The sequence below is a fragment of the Cannabis sativa genome, chromosome X (genome assembly GCF_029168945.1).
Source record: "Cannabis sativa cultivar Pink pepper isolate KNU-18-1 chromosome X, ASM2916894v1, whole genome shotgun sequence".
Lineage (NCBI taxonomy): Eukaryota > Viridiplantae > Streptophyta > Magnoliopsida > Rosales > Cannabaceae > Cannabis > Cannabis sativa.
In genome coordinates this window covers 42,873,581-42,896,798 of record NC_083610.1, presented here as the reverse complement: position 1 = coordinate 42,896,798, position 23,218 = coordinate 42,873,581, and the positions used below count along the sequence as shown (strand labels likewise).

The following is a 23,218-nucleotide window of genomic DNA, read 5'->3' as shown; positions in this document are numbered from 1 at the left end:
AGTAATCGCATAATATCGTTAAAATCGCACTAAAAATGCCATATATCACACATCGCATAATGTCGCAATAGATGTCGCTAAACATACCAAAAAGTAATAATCTAGGAGAAAATCGCACAATATCGCAAATAAATCGGACAATGTTGCATATTGTTAAATATTCATGCGATAGTCCTGTTAAACAACAACCAGCAATACAACACATATTCATTTAAATATTAGAGAAATGGTTCAAACTCGAGCTTTGCATGTAGCTCTGTTGTGCCCTGTACCGTGACATAGCGAGCAGTGATGAGGTTCCACTACCACCTGACCATTGGACGGTCGACGCTTCGTCGGTCTTCTACCTACATTGCTCTTCCTAGGCCGACCTACTGGTTTTTTCTCCACTGGTACCCCGATTCTTATGTTCTTGATGTGTTCTGGTAGTACCCACTCATCCTCCTCCCCAACAATATTAATTGTGGCATCGTAGATCTTCTTACACGTTTCTTTTGTGTAATATGGAGAGCAAAGTGTGTACACGCTCACATTCTGACTAACTTCTGCGGCACATGCATGGGGACAAGGGATTTTGAGCGTTTGGAAAAGTCCGCAAGTGCATGTTCTCTCCACTAAGTTCACATCACCACCTCTCTCACCTTGAGGACTCGTACCAACGTTGAACAATTGGGCACCATTACGAAGGACACTCCTGAACATACCATCTTTGTGTAGATCCTTTAAATCATTTTCAAAAGTAGTAGCCAAAGGAGTAGCGCACTTACTTGCCTTTTCGAGACGAGAAGCAAACCAATTTTGAAGTGTGAACCTGATGAAGTCAACCAAAATAGTTACTGGATATTTTCTGAATTCTTCTGTCACCTTGTTGAAGCTTTCGGCAGCGTTGCTTGTCATTATGCTGTACCGATCGCCTGGACAATAAGGACGAGCCCACTTTTCAAACCCTATTTGCTCGACGTATGTAGCAATGGCATGGTCCATCTGTTTCAGCACCTCAAAATGTCTATCACATTCCGTCTTGTTCCATGCGTAATCTGCAAGCCATATTTGTTGGTTGCATACATCAGTCTTAAACTTGTGAACGACATTCATAGTAATATGCTTGAAGCATGCACAGTGGCATGCTTCTGGGAAAACAACCTCAACAACATGTTCAATGCTTTGATGCCTATCCGATATGAACATAAGATTTTCAACCTCACCAATGGCTTCCTTTAACTTCCGCAAGAAATACTTCCAAGAGTCATGATTCTCACTGTCAACAATTGCAACAAAGGCTACCGGAAACAATTGGTTGTTTGCGTCGTACGCAACAACAACTAACAGTGTTCCTCCATACTTCGTCTTCAAGAATGTTCCGTCCATACTAATCACAGGACGACAAAACTTAAATCCCTTCCTACAAGCATCGAGTGACCAGAAACAGTACTTGAACCGGTTATCCTCGCTGACAATGTCAGTAATAGTACCTGGATTCTTCTGTTCCCGCATGTAGAAGTAACCATATAACTTCGTATAAGATTCTGCTGGAGTACCCCTCTTGTACATAACTGCCTTCTCTCTGCATCTCCAAGCTTTCTCATAACTCATCTTGATGCCATATTCATCAAACATATCCCTCTGTATGTCTTTTGCTTGTAGTTAGATCCATCTGATGTGTACTTGTTCTTAATAATGTGACCAATAACCCACGGTGCTGCTTGCCGGTGATCAGAATGTCTAGAATCCAAGTTACATGTGTGTTCATTGTGAAACACAGTAACCTCAAACATGTCACAAAGTGCCTTCTTCTTCCCCCTTAATCTCCATTTACAATTTTCATCCTTACAAGTAACGTAAAACACATCAGTGCCAGACTTACTTACCATCCACTCAAAATTATTTTTCAGTGCATACCTTCCCACTACATTCTTCAATTCTTCCTTGTTTTTGTACAACTTGCCAAGATATATCTCCCCTGAAGGCGTACCACTAAGAGATGTTGTACACACATTATTTTCCTCTATGTCTTCCCTTGTCCACACAAGAGGTTTGAATTTAGTAGAAACTTCAAATTCAGATACAGGAGCACTATTAGAAGGACCTGGTCGACTGCTACTAGTTCCTGGTGTTTGGTGATTCTCACTACGGGGGTTCTTCTTTGTCGCTCTACTTGGTTGCTTGGAGTTAGTTCCATCCTCAGGGGAAGTACATCTGTAGCCACATCATCATCCACACCCAAATCAACCACAGGATCATTATTGTAAAAGGGAGCATCGAACTCATCTGAATGATCAAATGCGATACCCACTCTCTCATCATGTATATTAGTGCCAACTTGCTCATTCAAACCAACCACCAGATCAGTTTCTGGGACAGACGTCCCAACAACACTTCTAGGGGTTACATTTCTGGGAGTAGGCTCTGAATTCACATTCTTCCTCACCTTAGTCACAAATAGTGGCAACAAGTTGTCCACACTCATTTTTGGCTTCATGCTCAAGAATACTCGTAGTTGACTATCTTTCACTAAAACCTCAGGCGAAAACTTAGTGCCTTTCATGTACATGTAAACCACTTCTAACTTCAATTCATACACCAATGGGTCCACATCCAACTCCTCATGCAAAACTTCACGCACCTTTTCTAGTGTAGAGTCAATGTCAAACATCAATGTCTTACTTTTTGAGGAATCAAATACCCAGTTGAAACCCTCCACAGTCCAAACGCCATCATACAACACATGCACAAATACAATTGAATCTGTCCCACAGAAAAATACAAAGAAATAAACATAAAAAATCAGCATACAATATTGCACATACATCGCACAAGGTACTACAGAGGTCGCACAACGTCGCCTAATACAACAATAATATGGTGAAGTATAAAGTCGCACAATAATCGCACAGAAAAGGAACAATATCGCATAAAGTCGCACAAGAACACATACATGACAAAATCGCACAATGCTGCACAACATGTCGCACACAAATCGCCTAACATCAAAATCGCACATAATCGCATAACCATCGTACAATGTCGCCAAAATTAATCATGTCATCCCTAACCTCAGATTTCTCATGAAATCGCACAAAGAATCGTATAAAGTTGCATAAAATCGCACAAAAATGTAAAAACCCAGAAAACCACAGACTGTTCGGAACAAACTCTACCTCCATTTTAAGGACACAAAAGCCACAAATTACAACTAACAACGTTCAGATCCATACAATATAACAAAAAACAATACTATTTACTAAGAAAAACACTTACCCATTGCTTTGTTGAGTGTGGTGGACCTTGAGGTTGAAAATGGTGAAGGTGTAGGCGGCAGTTGGCCGAGACGTTGAGTTGGTGGTGGTGGTGGTGGCAGTAGGCAGTGATAGAGAGAGAGAGAGAGAGAGAGAGAGAGCAAATGAGAAAGAGAGAGAAAGTGAAAGAGAGAGAGTGCGAGAAGAGAGAGAGAAACCAAACGAGAGGGAAAGAGAGAGAAAGGGGAGGCTGTTTGATAGGGAGGCATTTTGGGGTTACTAATGACAAAATAGGCATATTTACACAATGTGTAGTTTTTTGGTTCAAAATAACACCATGTGTTATTTTTTAGCATGAAAGATCAAATTTTCCTAATATATATTGAATTCTAATTATTTTATTGATTTAAATTTAATTATTTTATTGACTAATAATTATCACTTTTCAAAACATATAAGAGTTATCTATATATAATTATTAATAAATTATTTTATTACATGATAAATTGATTTCGTATTTTGAGCCTTAAGGAGTTTTTTAGTTTTGATAATTTAATTAATTAATTATTATAATTAATTTATATACATATTTTATAAAGATATTTAAATTTGGTAGTTTGAAATGACATTTATTTAAATTTATTAAGCCCATTAATTATGTGATTTTATTAATAATTTTATACTTTATTATATTTTTTTTTCCTTTAGTTTTACATTATGTTATAACTAGGAAACTAAGCCGTACTTTGCGCGGTGTTGTCTAAATTTTATAATTTTTTCATACACATATATATATGTATATATATTGTACTTATTAAGTGATATAATCTAAAATATAATATTTTGATGTGTATATTATAACAAAGTAGTAGTATTGAAATTAGAAAAATAATTTGTTATTTTTAAAATATAGAGAAAGATCACAATTTTGTGAAAAATATTAAAAATTGTGGAACAAAAAAAAATGCATGTGTTTTTATAAGAAAATAAAGGAAAACAATAACAGTTTCTGAATTTAATAAATTGTGCGACTGGTGTAGTTTTTTTTTTTTAAATACTATTTAGATTCTATTTTTTAATAGAAAGAAATAATTCAAATCCTCCCTCAAATTTATAAAAAAAAAAAATTGTCATTTAAAAAAACAAAGTAGCAAATCAATAACTTTTGTGATACACGTTTTAAAATGATATTTATCATTTATAATAACAAAAAAATATATTTATGTACTTGGTTAATTATAATTTTTGTAATATAATTTCAGTGATGAATTTATATATTTTATACAAATGAGTTTAATATTCATTACAAACCAAGTAATTTTTTTACCCTATAAAAATATATTATTTTCTTACTATATAATATAGAATTTATAAATTTAAATGATATAAATATATTTGTTAAAAATTTTAATGTAGTTCTATAATTATAAATTTTTTTCTTTTAAATTGTAGTATTTTTTGTTTAATTTTTAATTTAAAAAGTTAATTTTTTATGTTATTTAAATTTTTAATTTAAAAAAATTAAATTAAATTAAATTAATTATTAACATATTATGTTATTTAAAAGTTCTTTCTTTTTTCCTTTTAGGTTTAACTAAATATCATAATTTTTTTTTTAAGGACTCATTGTAGAGAAGAATATTTATATTGATATATTTATTTATTTATCTTTTATCTTAAAAGAAGTATGTGAATTCATCTTTATATAAAATAATAAATAATAAAATTTCATTAAATATTATATTATACTCTATATTCTTTAAAAAATGTGATTAGTATATATTTTCTCCTTTATTATAAAAGTATAATTTATGATGTTATAAAGTCCCATATAGCTTATAAATATGATTAGTGTTAGATTTGTGACCTATAAATATATCACTTATTCTTTCTTTTACTGTGGGTGATTGATTAATTTAATCTTACCTCATTAAGTATATTTTTCCATGATGTCACAAAATCTTTGATATTTGGTTAAATGAATAAAAAAACAACTAATTTTTTTTTTTTGGATATTTCTGCTCACCTTTAATTATTTGGATTTTTATATTTCTATATAATACGAATATTCACTATAGAGTTTTTTTTTTTTTTTTTAAAAAAAAAAAAATCCCACATAGTTTAAAAATGTGATTAATGTTAGACTTGTAACTTATAAATATATCACTCATTATTCTTTCCTGTGATTAACTAAATCTTACATAATTAAATATTTGGTAAAATAAACCATTAAGAAAAATAACCAAAATTTGAATTTAAAATATCATTATAATTTAGTCATTCTTTGGAGTCTTTTATTTAAAAAAAATAAAATAAAATAAAATCCATGTAGTACAAAAAGAAGAATAGTCACAACTTGGTAACCTGAATAATTTTGGAGAATATTTAGTATCGATAATAGTTTGAAGACATTATTTTTTCAGTAATAATTTAGGAAAAATAAGCTTGTTTATTTTTATAACAATTTAAGTTGTACAACCATGACTTTAAACATAATTTTAAAATCATTTTAAATATATTGATATTGATTGTTTTATTTTATTAATTAACAATGAGAAAAATAGATAAAAAAATATCAATTAAAATTTACATAAGATGCCACATAAATCATTTTAAAGCTCATATTTTTGTTTTTAATTTATATTATAAACTACAAAAAGTATTTCTTAAGTTAAAAAACATCAATTTTTATCTCTAATAATTTTAACTATTTAAATAATTTAAACTAAACTTACAAAATATAAAAATAAAAAAAATGATAAAATAATAATAAAAAAAATCAATTTGTTGAAATAGATATATTTTGTATTCTAAAATTGATATAATAAAAAAGTAACAAAAAAATTTAAAAAAATGTGAAAAAATATGATAAAAAATGCTCAAATATATAGTCATATAAGTGTTCACTTTTTAACTTTTGAACAAATTAAAATTTAAGAGAAAATATTTTAGCTGTAAATTATTTTTTTAACTCGAACAAATAACAAAATAAAAATCTAAAATATTAAAATAAATTCTTAAACTAAGTTAATTTCATAAATGTATATAAAATTAAAAATTAGTATAAAAAAATTAATTATTAAAAGATAAATAACTACTTATAGAAATCTATATATAATTTATTGGCTAAGATATTAATCAATCACCCATTAACAAAATAATATTTCTAAGACAAAAGAAAGTATACAATTAAAAGTAACAAACAAGTTAAAAAATAAATAAATAATGTGAAAAAAAATATGATAAAAAATGCTCAAATATATAGTCATATAAGTGTGTCATTTTTTAACTTTTGAACAAATTAAAATTTAAGAGAAAATATTTAGTTGTAAAATAATATTTTTAACTTGGACAAATAAAAATATAAAAATCTAGAATATTCAAATAAAATTTTAAACTAAATTAATTTCATAAATATATATAAAATTAAAAATTACAATAAAAAATTAATTATTAAAAAATAAATAAGTACTTAGAAATATATATAGAATTTATTGGGTAAGACATTAATCAATCACCCATAAAAAAAAAAAATATTTCTAAGACAAAAGAAAATAAATAAATAAAAGTACTATTCATAACCTATATGGATAACAACTAAAATGTCTCTAAACAATGTGGGACTTTTTAGCTTGTAGTGTAGTTTATTTTTCAAATAAAATAAGAGAATATGTCACAAAATAAGAAAAATAGGAAGAAAAAAAAGTAAAAAACCACCTAAACTCTCTTGTGCATTCCTTTATATTGATATATTGATATTGATAATTTTTATATTTATTTCTATTATTATTTTCATTATTGTAAGTAATTATTATTATTATTGTTATTAGTCAAATAGTTAGCGAATTAATATTTATACTTTGTGAGGATTTGTTGCGCTACAATTTTGTTAGCTTAATTTGATGCCTATGTTTTTTGCGCCTATTTTTATAGCTTGCCTTTAATTATTTAGGGTAATTTGATTAATTGTTCCATATTTTCGTGAGAAATTAAAATTTTCAAACAAAATAAAACTCAACAATTTATTCATATTTTCATGTTGTGATATATTTTTTTCAAGTTAAATAGACTTAATTTTCTTAATGATATAAGAAAATTTAGGAATTAGTGTTATAACTTAAAAAATTTAAGATTTTTTCTAATTCAATAATATTTGGTTTTTTTAAAGAAATTTTAGTATAATTTAAATTAAAAGATATTAGTTAATTTTGGAATTATTAGATATTATTATTAAATGTATTTTGATTTTCAGCAATTTTAAATTAATGGCAGTGTTAGTAATTTGCTACTTGCCAAAGGGTAATATCGAGATTAATGTGATGGATTTTATGACATTATTAGCAATATTTTATTTATTACTAGAGAACTAAGCTGCGCTTCGCGCGGTCTTGTAATTTTTTTAAATTCTTCAAATTCATTTTTTGCTTAATGTACTAATTCACTTAATTCAACTTTTATACTAATATGATCCAATACAAATATTAATAAAATTTTAAAATAACATAATAACCTAATCTAATTTATTTAAGTCTCAAAATCTAATTCGATTACTAACTTGATTGATTTGTTTTTTTAATTGAATTTTTAGTTCTAGAACATGATTTCAATATTAACTTAAACATATACAAAATACTACATAAATATAAAAGGTTGACAATCATTTTAGTAATAGTTGTACTACATAAAGTTATCAACTTTGTACTTTTAATGTATATAATTTTTGTTTTAAAAGTAGCTAATAAATTAAAACAACAATTAAAATGTCTCAAAATATTCCACACAACAACTAATAAGATGCACATTTTTTTTTTAGAATTTTCTAATTAGGTGCGAAATAGTATAGCAAAAAATAATAAATAGCCAATAATATTGGAATAGAAATAGTTTATATATAAGTATAATTATAATTTATTATGTAGTTAATTGAATTCGTTCTTAAACAAATTTTGATAATATCATTTGTCATCTAATCAGATCCAATTTAAATTTGATTCACTGATTTAATTGTAATTGGATATCTAATTTTATAATAAAACTGAATTAGTTTCTATGTAACGCAGTCATATATAGTTTAATCAAATTACAATAAGAATTAAGATTATATACAATTATTAGGCTTTTCATAATTAGATAGTGTCTTTTATTTTTTTTTAAAAAAATTTTGAATCATTTATAATTAATTATTTATAGTTGTAAATTTACAAAAATAAAGTATTATGTCACCACAAAATCATAAGTAAAATGACCTATGGAGTAATTATTTATGATAATGGATAGTATATATTTTATTTCATAATAAAATAGTATAATACATATATTGGAAAAAAAAACTATTTATGTTCCAATAGCTAAATATATACCGTCTACATATATTTTTCTTTTGACAAATAGATGTTAATTTATTTTTCTAATAATTATAATTATACATATCTATAATTATTACTAAAAGATAATAAAGTAGATGATGGGATAATAATTTCACAAAATACATAAAATTAAAAAGTTTATAAGAAAACTATTGAAAAATAACTAGTGATATATGGAGCTAAAAGGATTTTCAAAATTTATAATAGATGATGGATAATAAAAGTTAAATAACATAATTAAAAAGGAAAAAAAAATTCAAACTCGTATACATAACTAAAATATATGTTAAAAATATTGGAATAGTATAATTTTCCTCTTTAAAATTAATTTATATAAATATTAATAATAAAGAAAATGAAAAATAAAATGTCATCACTATATTTTATTTTAATAAAACCGATCCTTCATAACGTTATTACTCATTTACCACCTATAGTTGAGATAGTTTTATAATCAAAATATCGTCATCTTCTTCTTGCTTGATTAGTCATTTGTTTAAAAATTCAACACATATTATTTTTTTAAGAAAAAAATATAGTGCAATGAATTTAAAGAAACTCATAACAAAATCATCCTATTAATTTTACTTCCAAATCAAAATAATTCTTCATAAAAACTAAATAATCATTTCATTATAAGTAATGAGTTGATAATACATAATGTAAAAATTGAATATATATATATATATATATAAACTCGTGAATAAGATTGTAAAATGTTGACTCTCTCTATAATAATCATTCATATTATATACACATGGAGGATTTACTCCACAGTAGTATCAATTTGATAAATAAAAATATCATATATGAGAATAAGAAATATGATATCTATTTATACATTATGAGTTGATAATACATAATGGATAAAAATTAAAATATATCAATATATATATATATAAATAACCTCATGAATAAGATTAAAAAATGTAGACTCCTTTCATAGGAATCATTCCTATTCATGCATATGAATGATCTACTTCACATCATCAATTTAATAATTCTTCATAGAAACTAAATAATCATTTCATTATAAATAATGAGTTGATAATACATAATGTAAAAATTGAATATATATATATAAATAAACTCGTGAATAAGATTGTAAAATGTTGGCTCTCTCTATAATAATCATTCCTATTATATACACATGGAGGATTTACTCCACAATATCAATTTGATAAATAAAAATATCATATATGAGAATAAGAAATATGATATCTATTTATACATTATGAATTGATAATGCATAATGGATAAAAATTAAAATATTTCAATATATATAAATAATCTCATGAATAAAATTAAAAAATGTAGACTCCTTTCATAGGAATCATTCCTATTCATGCATATGAATGATCTACTTCAAATTATCAATTTAATAAACAAAAATATCATATGTGAGATTGAGAAATATGATATCTATTTATAGTTATTTTACATAAAAAGGGAGAGAGAGGTGGTGTGGTGGAAAATGAATAGTTTTTAATGGTGTAATAGATATTAATTATTGTAAATTAAAAAATTAATGTTACATGCATGAATAATAATTTTATTGGAGAAGATGATAGGTGATGATAGGTTTTGTGCATAGTATAATAGTTATACAATAAATTATATTATACATTAAATTAGTGCTATTAACTTTTTCGGTTTTGTAATCATATTAATGGTAATAATGGATTGATATTATTAATAAATTATAAAAGTTCAAATATGAAATGAAAATCGAAAATATTTACAAAATAGATAAATTAGAAAGAAAGAAGGGGAATATGCCACGTAAACTCTTGAATGCTTTCCTTTATATATATATTGATGATTGATTGATTGATTGATTGATGATTGATATTGATATATTGATATTGATTTTAATTTGCCATATATAATTAACACCTATTTATTTTAATTATCAGTCCTTTACTTTTTTTCAACTAATCTTCCTATACATTCCTTTTATAAATTTGGGAGTTATTCAGGGTATTTTTAATTATTTATTTTTTAATTTTCCTAATTTTGTGTAGTCTATATTTAATGAAATTCTAATCCTCATTTTGTTTTGATTATTTGGTTTTAATGTGGTTTTATATTTTGATATACATTTTATTTATTGAGTTTTCCTTTTTGTATATTTATATACATAGAAAAATTGTTTAATGGTAATTTTTTAAATTACTTTCCATAGGTAAAGTATATATAAAGTAAGAATAATTACTTTATTTTATAAAATAAAGGGAAACTTATAAAAATATTGGAATTTGGGTTAATTTTTATAAAAATACTGTCACACGGAAATCTTTTCAAAAATACTGTGTTTTTATAAAACACCATTAAAACACAAAGCAGAACAACTCAAAACAACAGTAGAACACTAGTAAAACACTAGTAGAACACCAGTGAAAACTTAACACAGTATACTGCAGTATGAAACTTATAAAAACACAGTAAAAAAGTAAAAAATTCTGCCTGACAGTATTTTTGTAAAAAAATGACAAAAGTTAGTATACCATGTAAATTTCCCTATCTAAACTAAAAATTAAGATAACCTACCTTATTATCATCATTGTTACTTTAATTATGACTAATATAGTTTTTTAGTTTGTATGGCTAATGTGCCTTTTGGTTTTGTGAGGTAATATGTCTAGTTTTGTAAGTGGTTTGTTTTTTATTTTGTAAGGCCAATGTGGCTAGTTTTTTTGTATGGCCAATGTGGCTAGTTTTCTTTTGTACGGCCAATGTGGCTAGTTTTTGGTATTGTAAGGCTAGTATGGCTAGTTTTAGGTTTTGTAAGGCTAGTATGGCTAGTTTTTAGTTTTGTAAGACCAGTATGGCTAGTTTAAATTTTGTAAGATCAGTATGACTAGTTTTAGTTTTGTTAGGCTAACATGGCTAGTTGTAGTTTTTGTAAAGTTATTATATGGCTAATTTTAATTTTGTAAGGTCAGTTTGGTCTAATAATAACACATCAAATGTAGTGTACTCACCGTCAACAATGGAGATGAGAATAGATAAGTTCTAGTATTTACATCAGAGAATTGTGTGACTATTTATATAAAATTTCATATTTTGTTTTATTTTATTTTTGTAAGGGAATTTTTTTTTATTAAATATTTATTATGTATTAATATTTTTCTCTTTATTTTGTAGGTGTTCTATTAGCGGATCGGAAGTGACAACTCTCAGTTTTGAGATTTTCTTTTCTGATATTATGGTTTTATTGTCTAGTTCTCCTGGGGTATCTCTGCATGCCCTTAGGATAGACAATGAACTGTTATAGATGGAAGAAAATCCTCCTCTGCTTGCATAACTTTGTTACCTTTGTTATTTTAACCTATTCGATTTCCCTTAAAAAAAAAAAAACTTTAATAAAAGTACATAAAACAAATTTATAGTACAAAATTCATTCTATACGTAAATAGTATCTCTTTTTCTCTTATACAAAAGGCTTCCAAATTTTGGAAAATACCTTTTTAAGTTCTAACTATAATTATTGAAAAGGTATCCAATTTTGTAATGGGCTCTATGCTACAAATCTTTAACAAGTTGACAATATGTTTAGTTTAGCAAGTTGTAAAATGTTGTAAAATGTTATGTATGGGCCTTTTCAAACTTGTACATGGGCTGTTCATCATTCTAGTTTTGGGCCCAAAGTAGTCCACATTTGACGTATTTCAAGCCCTAATATTCTCCCCCTGTTCTGTTTCGTCATCTTCTTCTTCTTCGTGTTTTTTTTTGGTCCGAAGATGGAAATGCTCAAATCAAAATGAGAGGGAGCGTGGTTCGTGTTTTTTCACCAGCTTTAACTCGCCATTGCCACCATCTTTTGTAGCTACTGCTACTACTACTACTACTACTACTACTACTACTTCTTCTTCTTCTTCTTCTTCTTCTTCTTCTTCTTCATACATACATACAATATATATACACACACATACATACATATTTACTAAAGGTGGTTCGGTGGTTGCGTGTTAGGGCTTCTGAAGAACACCCATTAGCTTCTTCCGCAGACGAGTCTTCTCAAGCTATGAGATCTGAGGGCTTTTTCATTTTATTTTTAATTTCATATTTTATAATGTGTAGCTCCAAATATTTTGTTTCATTTTTTCTTTAATGGATATTAATTTAGATTCTTGCTATTGCTTATTTTGAACCATTTTATAGTGTCTAGAGTGAGATGATGATGATGAATGCTGTGGGCTCTGAGCAGTTGATTGATGGACATGCAGCCCAGAAAGCTTCATCCGAATCCACACTCTTAATCTTAAAGTGAGTGTGGAGCTTCTGTTCATTTTCAGGTTGTTTTCTGCTTTAGTTGTGTTTTTACTATTGTTATAGCTTGTATTATAGTGATCTTGCCCTGTGATGGAAAACCTCAATTTTGGAAACAAATTCTCCTTGCTTTTCATCTTTGTCCTTTACATCTTTGCTACCTCATTATCATTATCATTATCATTACCATTACCACTTTCTTTCTTTCTTTCTTTTCTACTCTCTCTCTCTCTACCTATTCTAAGAGGTGTGTGAAGATGTAAATGGGTTTTGATGAAAAATCTGTGGTTAATATTGTTAATGATCCAATATAGCTATGAGATCTGAGGGCTTTCTAATAGCAATACATCTGTTGCATTTGGTGGATTACTACTTGTCTTACTTGTGTAGTGTCCTTTTGTTTCATGCATGTCTGGATATTTGCATTCATACTCTTTTCTGTACACTCTAATACTATTGAAAAACCAATCATATTTAATGTCTTACTGAAGTTAATCCATGATTAGTAGGTAACAATAATATCTGTAAAGTTGATCTTACTGTTCTTTTTCCTTTCAATGCTTTGTGGGTTTCTACAAATGATAGTTTCCTTTGCCCTGTGATGGAATTACTCAATTTTGTAAACGATTCCATGTCTTTTCAATGTATGCCTCCACATCTTTTTTGCCTCGTATCTTTGTCATCATCATCATCCTCTTCTTCTTCCAATCTCACTCACTCACTCACTTTCTCTCTCTCTCTCTCTCTCTCTCTCTCTCTCTCTCTCTCTCTCTTGAGAGGTTATTGAAGATGTGGATTGGCCTTGATGAAAAGTCATTGGTTATATTGTTAATGATCGTTTTAAGCTATGAGATCTGAGGGCTTTCTAATTACTCTTTTGTTTTTTTTATTTACTCTTGTAGAGAAAAGTCATTGCCTTTCTTATTTCGTGTTTTGTGTCTGATTGTTTTGTTTTGTTTTACAATGAGTTATCCATTTCAATAATTGAATTGATTCTACCTGACTTTTCTAGTTTCAATTGGAGGATTGTAATTTCATTAGCCCAATGATGAAAACATGAATTTTAATCACAAACCTTTCCATCTTTACTTGGCTAACAAGATGATCTTTTTTCCTTTTCATTTCATTTCATGTTCTCTCTCTCTCTCTCTCTGTCTCTCTCTCTCTCTCTCTAGGTTGATGAAGATGCAAACTGGTTTGAATGATTATCATGGTTATATGCTTGAGTGTGCATAAAAAATCTATGATTTTGATTTGACTCTGAACAGCTGTTTTTTCTAAAAGATCTGAGGGCTATATCTGAAAATGACTAATATGTTAGGTCTGTTTTGTTTTATTTTTTAATGTCTTTACCTAATGTGATCCATCTCAGTTTCTGTCAGTTGATGAGAACTTTTATTTATTTTATTTATAGTGCATTGATTTCTTGTTTAAGTCTTCATCTTTTCTGATCCCACCATCCTCGATGTGTCTTTAAAAACCCAATTTTTATTGCTACCAAAATATTGCGAGCACTATGACACCCTACCCAATATTTTTATACATTTCATATCATAAGAACATAGCTAAACACCGGCAATGTGCAGTATCCAGCTCACCCCTATTCCAGAAGCATAATCTTCAGCAGCCCGGAGGAGTTCCACTAGTTGAGCAGCAGCATCAAGTGCATTTGGAGCCCATGACGGTGGTTCTTGTAGAAGTCCAAGAAGAAGTCTTTTGGTGGCATTTGGAGTAGCAATGGCATAATACCTAATACAAAATTTAATAGTTGTAGTCAACAAAGCCAAGTTGGTCACTTAGAAATGATCTTCTGCAATGTTAATTGAAAAAGGAAAGGAGCCATCCAACACCTATGAAATAAACACGCATATGGCTCAAGAGCTGGAAGCCCAGCAACTAGATGTTCATCCAAAGCTGTTGTACGTGGAGGAAGCAAAAGTGCAGGGACAGCAACTGCTGCCAAAGTAGCAGTTTCATATCGAGCAACTTCCTGGTCACATACAATTAATTTAACACCAACACCATTGGCTACTGCCCACTTTGGAGTTGATGGCATCAGCTAAGGATGCTTTCCAGATCCACGAGAAGCTAAGGTAACAAAGAACTCATATCAAATATTGCTCATTACCTTAGAAGGTCAAATTTATTTTAATGTTTTTGTTAAGAAAATAAAAATGTTTCACCACTGCAAACGTAACAGAAACTAACTGCAGTATCATAGGTGTCTAAATTTCATTCAAACGAATTGGATATGGAATCTATTTCTCAAGAAATTAACATTCAGCTTCCACTAGTAATTATTTTCTAGGGGGATAAGAGTGGTCATTAACTGTAAAATCGTTTTAATTGCATTTAACAAAAATAATGAAACCATAAAAGGAAAACAGTATTACTTTCATTGTTTCTTTTTATGCATGCAAGTTGGCCCTCAATCTAGCATAGATAACAACAAAAATTCATCAACTGATTTTTACATGAAAAATACGAGTACTAAATTGTGGTGTTACATACGTATTTGAGGGGATAAAATTCAGTGAAATTCTATAATATATGAATCAAGAAGTTTTCAAATTTAAACATCATCTTATGTGTGACCTCAAGCAAAACCATTAGTGTGTCTGTTGATTTTGCTGTGTAGATGGGTTCTTTAAGAATGATGATATGATGAATACACTGGACTCTGAGCAGTTGATTGATGGACATGCAGCCTAGTAAGCTTCATTTGAATCCACACTCTTAATGTTAAAGTTAGTGTGGAGCTTCTGTTCATTTTCAGGTCGTTTTCCTCGTTTTATTGTTTACTGATCTTTTAGTTGAGTTCTTACTATTTTATAGCCTTCTATGATAATGGTGTTGCCCTGTGATGGAAAAACTCAATTTTGTAAACAAATTCTCCTTGGTTTTCATCTCTGTCCTTTACATCTTTGTTATCTTTTTGTGTATTTATGAAATAATCCCTTATTATTACCACCCCCACCATTACCATTACCTCTCTCTCTCTCTCTCTCTGAGGTTTTTGAAGATGTAAATGGACTGATGAAAAATCTGTGGTTAATATTGTTAATGATCCAATGTAGCTATGAGATCTGAGGGCTTTCTAATAATAATACATTTTGATGGGTTACTTTTCTTACTTCTGTACTGTGTCTTCGTTTCATCAGTGGTTGATTGCAAATGTAAATCATATCAGTGGTTGATTGCAAATGTAAATCATACTCTGGGTCAGTACTCTATACCTGTCTTTGGTCTTCGTTCTTATACTAATTACAAAACACTCACCATATTTTATGTCAAACTGTAGTTGATCTATGATTCGTAAGTAACAATATAATCTGTAAAATTGGTCTTACTATTTTTTTCCCTTTTCCATGCTTTGTGGATTTCTCAAATGATAGTTTTCCTTTGCCCTGTGATGGAAAAACTCAATTTTGTAAACAATTCTATGGCATTTCATTATGAGCATTGATATTAGGCACAAGTGGTGCCTAGCATCACCTTGAGGTGGCGCTCTTGGTTAACGATACTCCCTAAAAGTTATTATCTTAAGTGATATGGGACTTGATACTTGCACCAATAGCGATATGACACTAAGGAGGGTGCTAGGCACCAGTAGTGCCTTTTAACATTTCTCTTTCATTATATGCCTCCACATCTTTTTTGCCTCACTATTTTTATCATCATCGTTGTCCCTCTTCTTCTTCTTCCAATCTCAGTTGCTCTCTCTCTCTCTCTCTCTCTCTCTTTTACAAGGTTATTGAAGATGTGGATTGGCCTTGATGAAAAGTCGTTGGTTATATTGTTAGTGATCATTTTTAGCTATGAGATCTGAGGGCTTTCATATTACTCTTATGTTTTATTGCTTGTTTTGTTTTACAATGAGTTAGTCATTTCTCAATAATTTTTCCGTTGTCTTTACATTTTTGTTCTACACATATTTTGTTAACGAGTCATATATATATCTATGGTAGAATGCTTAATTCTACCTGATTTTTCAAGTTTTAATTGAAGGACTGTAATTTCAAATGACTAATATGCACGGTACGTCAGTTTCTGTCTAATGATGAGAACGTTTATTATTTATTGATATGTGCATTGATTTCTTATTTGAGCCATCATTTTTTCTGCTCCTAACAAAACCTTATTCAAAAATTCAGTTTTATTGTTACCAAAACATTATGAGCATTGCCACCTAACATGAATATTTAGTGGTTTCTAATATTCTTAAACTAAAATATGTGGTACCCAACTTGCACTAATAAGAGTATGTTCACCACTGGTGCTCCATAGAAATTCTTTGACTTTACACTATTTTTTTTATGACTATTATGATTTTCTTTTTGTGGTTGTGACTTGTGAGGATGTTGATATGCGCTTGGTGGTGAAAGCCGACAATTAGGGGTGTTCATTGGATCACATCCAATAGATTTTGACCTAACCGATCCAATCTAATTATTTATTGGATATTAAATTTTGTCATCCGATCCAATCCAATCGAATTGAGTCATCCGAACCGATCCAATGGATGTATTGGATTGGATTGGTTCTAACCATTGGATGCATCGATTGGTTTTTTATTAGATTGGATTGGATCCATCCAATCTATTATAACTACCATTTAAGTTAATTTTATTAAAAAATATATATATAAACAAAAACTAAATAATCCAATATACATAATAAACATTAGTTTAGACCAACTTAATTCTCATGATCTCATAATAAAACTGCTAAAAAATAAAATTTATTCAATAATCATTGACAATTTTATTAGCATTTAAGACGATGAGAATTAATATTTTAGATCTAATTTTTTTTTTCTTTAATCTCACGTGTTAAATATATATTAAATCAATTAATATATATTTCTAAATAAAATATATTAAATATATAAAATTATAAATGTATTTTAGAAATATATATATATAATTGCAATGGATGTATTGGATTGGATTGGTTTTAACCATTGGATGCATCGATTGGTTTTTTATTAGATTGGATTGGATCCATCCAATCTATTTTAACTACCATTTAAGTTAATTTTATTAAAAAATATATATATAAACAAAAACTAAATAATCAAATATACATAATAAACATTAGTTTAGACCAACTTAATTCTCATGATCTCATAATAAAACTGCTAAAAAATAAAATTTATTCAATAATCATTGACAATTTTATTAGCATTTAAGACGATGAGAATTAATATTTTAGATCTAATTTTTTTTTTCTTTAATCTCACGTGTTAAATATATATTTCTAAATAAAATATATTAAATATATAAAATTATAAATGTATTTTAGAAATATATATATATAATTGGATGACCATTGGATGATAATTGGATCGGTTTGGTTGGTTATCCATTGGATTGGATGTCCCATCCAACAACCGATCTGATCCGATTGGATTTTCAGAATTTACATCCGACCCGATCCAATTATGTTTGGATATCCAATTCTATTGGATCGGTCAATTGTAATTGGATTGGATGACTTTCTGCACACCCCTACCGACAATGGTGGTTGAAGCCGCCGTGTCTAACCTTGAAGATGTAAGTGTTACTGAATTTTTAATGTTCATGAATTTTCAAATTTAATTTTTGATGGCATTCGTCCTTTTAAATGATCTCATTACTTGTATGAATCTACAACATATGTATTTTATTGTATTACTGTTTAGTGTGGTTTACAAATTTACTTTGTTTTTGCCCTGTGATGGAAAAATCTCATTGTTGGAAACAATTCCTTGGCTTTTCATCATCTGCTTTTACATCTTTTTTGCCGGATTATCTTATCATAATCATCATTCTCTTCTTTTTATTATTATTATTATTATTTCTCTCTCTCTCTCTCTCAACCTCTCTTGAGGTTATTGAAGATGTAAATTTGCCTTGATGAAAAGTCGGTGGCTTTATTGTTAATGAGCATTTTTAGCTATGAGATCTGAGGGCATTCTTGTAATTGCATTTTGGGTGTTCTGCTCCAGTTCTTCCAATTTAAAAATCCTATTTCATGTTTTGTTTTTGTTTGTTTTAAATAATTGATTTTTCTATGTCTTTGGTTTTCTATTACATATTTTATTGAAGAGTCATATATTATGATAAATGTTTTCTTAGGCTATATCAATGGTACATGACATGTGAACAATGTTTTCTTATCAAAGACTAATGACTGACCTGAAGTGTAGAATGTATAATTCTTCCTTTGTTTAAAGTTGTATTTGTCTCTTGCTCTTTTTGTAATTGCAAGATTGTAATTTCACCAGCCCAATGATGAAAATATTGGTAGTTTCAAATCAAATAATTTCATGATTTTTCATCAACCTTTCCATCTTTGCTTTGCAACAAGATGATCTTTTTATTTTTATTTTATTTTATTTTATTTTATTTTCACTCTCTATCTCTCTCTTTCTCTGTTGGTTGATGATGATGCAAACTGGTTTTAATGAGAATCATGGTTATATGTTTGAGTGTACAAAAAATTCTCTGCTTTAAAATGACTTTGAAAAGTTGTTTTTCTGAGATAACAGAGGGCTGTATCACAAATGGACTAATATGTTTCATCTCTTTTGCACTACTCTAAAATCTGTTTTTTTTTTTAAGTGTTCATATAATATCCATTATCTTTTATTATTATTTGTTTCTGCCGATGATGAGAAGTTTTGTTTTCGTATTTATATGTTCATTGATTTCATTTTGAGCCTGCATCTTTTCTGCTCCCACCATCTTCTACTCGCCATCACCTGCAAAAGTCCTAACATTGATTGCGTGGTTGTGGTAGTAGTAGTAGTAGTAGTAGTTGTGGTGGTGATGATGATGATGATGATGATTATCTTTGTTTGCTGTTGGTGATGGCGAATGCTGATGATGTTGGTTGAAGTCCTTGAAGATGTGATTGGTTCTTAATGAATTTTCGATGATCATGAAATTTCTAGTATTATCTCTGATGGCATTTATCTATTGTTTATTGTGACATATTAATTGGTTGATTATATTATACTAACATGTTTTTGGCCCTGTGATTGGAAAACTCATATTGAGAAGCAGTTTCATGGTTTTTTCTTTTCGTTTTGCATCAGAAGCATTGTTAAATCTACAAATTGTCTCTTCACACACACACATACATGCATCTCTCTCTTTCTCTCTCTCTCTCTCTATTTGTGGAGAAATTTTTTCGCTCTGAGGCTTATAATGAAAATTCTCATGTTATACTGTTAATGATCAGATTAGCTTATGAGATCTGAGGGCTTTTATTGTTTTGTCATCAACTCTTTTGAATATTTAATTTTGTTATTCTCCATTTTATTATGCCTTACTGTTGTATTACCATACCATTTCAGTTTTGATTTGCCATTTTATGATGCCTTTTAATGATTTTGTATCAATTAACTTGAACTAGCTGGTAGGGACTAGGGAATTCTTGTTTACAATTGTTTTGATTTCATCCTTCTGTTTTTGGTCTTTTTTGCTTCTTTGTAAGTTGTCAACTTTTTTTGGCTGATGATGACAGTTTTACGCATGAGTCTTCAGTTTGGTTTTTATCTTTCTGCTCCCACTAAAACTGATGTTCATTGTAAGCCATTATTCTTTTTTTGTTAGATTTAGTTACACCAAATTAAACATAGCATTTATGTTAACCATTGGAATCTCTGCTTTAAAGAATAGAGTACAGAAGCTGTTTGGAGTGCTCTTTATGGTGGTTTTGGTGAATGTCAATGGCGGGTGGTTGTAGTGGTAATGGATTTAACCCTCTGAATGATTTGATTGGATTATTATGCAATCTTCTGCTATAACCACCATTGTCTTCCCTTTGATGCTTTGGTCTGCAAGCGTTTCATTCTTCTGTCAGTATTTTTTTTTTAAAAAAAAACATTCTCAGTTATTTTTTTGATTACTGGAGAACCTTCTGATGTTATTAATAACACGAGTTAAAAATATTATCTCCTCTGTCAATGTCTATTTCACTTTTCTTTTTTTCAATGTTTATGATTTAAAATTTGTATGTTAGATCGTGTATTTCTAAAATCTACAATTTGTTAATAATTTACATTACTGTTAAATAATTTTGACTAGTGGGAAAATGAATTTGGTAATACTTTACATTGTAGATTTTTGTTCACTCGAGTAATTTGATTAGTGGGAATTTTTTTTTGAGAAATTTCTCTTTCAAATCATATGATTATTGCTTGTGCATATTTTTTGTTGAAATAACTTTTTAACAGTAGTATCTTTAGAAGCCCCTTTTTATTTATTAATTGCTGATCGATGTGTTACTGTGTTAGCTATATTGAATTTAAATTTTTATGGTTTTAGTTTGATTATTGTCAATTAATGTTTTAATCCTTTTGCATGAAGTTTTTATTTTCTGATATTTTTTTAGTTAATTTTATTTATGACAGGCTAATCTATAGTGAGTAGAAATGAATGGAACACCTATTGACTATATTTAATCAGATGATGAGAATGTTTGGTGTTGATATCATTTACAGCCTCCATCTTAGTCTGCTCCAACCATATTCGGCGGATATTGTCATCCATAGCTTAGTGGGTACTACCTTCTTCTCAATAGGAGGTCAATAATTACTTTTACTATGAGTATGAGTAATGATATGTGCACACACAAATTCTGAGACTTATTATACATGATTACTTTTTGGTGCTGTTGATTTTGATAATGTTCTACCCTTGCTGAGGATGGTGGTGATGTGATTTGCTATTAATGAATTTTCAATGTTCATGGAACTGTTTGCTATAGTAATAATCTCAGTTCATGTATGGGATGTGCTTCTGCATATAGCTTTAACATTTGGAGATTTACTGGACTTATTTTGTTGAGATATTGTTAATTCAATATTTTTAGGTTTGCCCTGTGATGGAAAAACTCATTTGGGAACAAGTTTCATGGTTTTGCATAATGAGCTTTGTTACTTCTCTTCTGTCCCCTCTCTCTCTCTCTTAATGGCACTCGAATATCTAATCTATATATATATGTATGTATTTTCTCTCTCTCTCTCTCTCTCTCTCTCTCTCTCTCTCTCTTAGGGTGGCTGAATGGTGTAGCAAGGCTCATAATGAAAAATTCCCATGTTATTCTGTTTTAATGACCAGATTAGTTATGAGATCTGAGGGCATTAGTAGATGATGATATACTTTTTTGAATATTTAACTTTTTTGCTGAATGAATTACCTCAAAGTAGATTAACTGAAAATAACTTTGGTGATCAGATGGGGATTCACCCTTAAGAAAGCCATTACAATTTACAACTGTTGTTTGATCCCCATTTGGCCAGCTCAAGAACCGGGGTATTACAACTTCTTCGAAAACAAGAAGGAATGAAACCAGTAGTCAACAGTCCAAGAGAAAATCAACATTGGAATTGTCAGGGCCAGCTCCTTAGAGACCTGCAAACCAACGATTAAGGCAGCCAATTCTCATTACATAGAACCTCTAGCCTCCATCTTCGTAGCAAGTAAAGACACAACATTACCCCGTCGTCCTTGACCACCACTACAACACCCGCCCTCCCTCCTTTAGCTTGCAATTGCATCAACCGTAACTTGTTTCCTTCCTAGCCTCTTGTATTGCTGCTGCTGTTGTTGGTGAGTTGCATCTTACGGTTGTAGAGGTGTCTGAGCTGTGGTTGTGGTGGTATTGGTGTAAGCCATTGAGGATTTTTGAAGCTCCACTGATTAATTTATGAATAGGTACTTAAATTTCATTTTCTTCTTCTATATTTGTGATCAATTTGGTATTTTACTAAAGATACTAATCAACAAATTATTATACTCTTTCTCAAAAACCAAAAAAATATATATTATACTTATGTAATTGGTTTCATTTTTTTATAACAAGGGTAAAATTTTTATTTTTAGAATTAAATTAATTATATATTTAAAATAATTTTTTTTAATTAAAATATTTAATAATTTTTTTAGAAATTAGTATTTATATATATTTTTTAGAAATTAAGTTATTAGTAATTTATTAATTATTTTTAGTAAATTTTTAAATTAATTAATTTTAACGATTAAAAGTAAATATAACCAAAAATTTCTTATATATATTTATATTATTTTGAAAAGTGTAAATATGGAAAACTCTTCTTTAAACCAAAAGAAATTTGTGGCCAATTTCTGTATGTTTTAATTTGTGTATACTTATTTATTTTTTTTAGTGACAAAACTAACTTTAAAATTTTGGTGAAATTTCACCATCAAGCTAATGTACATTTGTTCACTTATGTACATATGTATATATTAGTCTAAATAATTTTTGTTATTTAAACATTATTACATGTTGGTCTAAACATTTTTCTTCTTTTTCTTCTATGGTACACCCATC

At 28.8% G+C, this 23,218-nt stretch overlaps 1 protein-coding gene, 1 long non-coding RNA gene and 2 other non-coding genes across 8 annotated transcripts; 3 read left to right on the top strand and 1 right to left on the bottom strand.

The window, feature by feature from the left end:
* Positions 1-231: 231 nt before the first annotated feature.
* Positions 232-1,593, bottom strand: LOC133032173 (uncharacterized). Its single transcript, XM_061106040.1, has one exon. It carries the CDS (start codon positions 1,591-1,593, stop codon positions 232-234), a length of 1,362 nt encoding a protein of 453 aa, XP_060962023.1.
* Positions 1,594-12,304: 10,711 nt separating this feature from the next.
* LOC133031679 (uncharacterized) lies at positions 12,305-22,742 on the top strand. Of its 5 annotated transcripts, none has more exons than XR_009684768.1 (5): positions 12,305-12,900; positions 14,461-14,967; positions 15,513-18,429; positions 21,366-21,424; positions 22,167-22,742. It is a non-coding gene; the product is annotated as an uncharacterized LOC133031679 (long non-coding RNA). The 5 variants fall into 5 exon arrangements; XR_009684767.1 differs by having other exon boundaries at positions 21,276-21,424; XR_009684766.1 differs by having other exon boundaries at positions 21,276-21,424; positions 22,102-22,742.
* Positions 12,782-12,853, top strand: LOC115703438 (small nucleolar RNA snoR118). The gene has a single exon (XR_004009202.2). It is a non-coding gene; the product is annotated as a small nucleolar RNA snoR118 (small nucleolar RNA).
* On the top strand, positions 15,532-15,603 carry LOC115703439 (small nucleolar RNA snoR118). Its single transcript, XR_004009203.2, has one exon. It is a non-coding gene; the product is annotated as a small nucleolar RNA snoR118 (small nucleolar RNA).
* Positions 22,743-23,218: the final 476 nt, after the last annotated feature.

What these genes read in the sequence shown, in the direction of transcription:
- LOC133032173 (XM_061106040.1), bottom strand. Translation starts at nt 1,593, where the DNA reads ATGAGTTATGAGAAAGCTTGGAGATGCAGAGAGAAGGCAGTTATGTAC.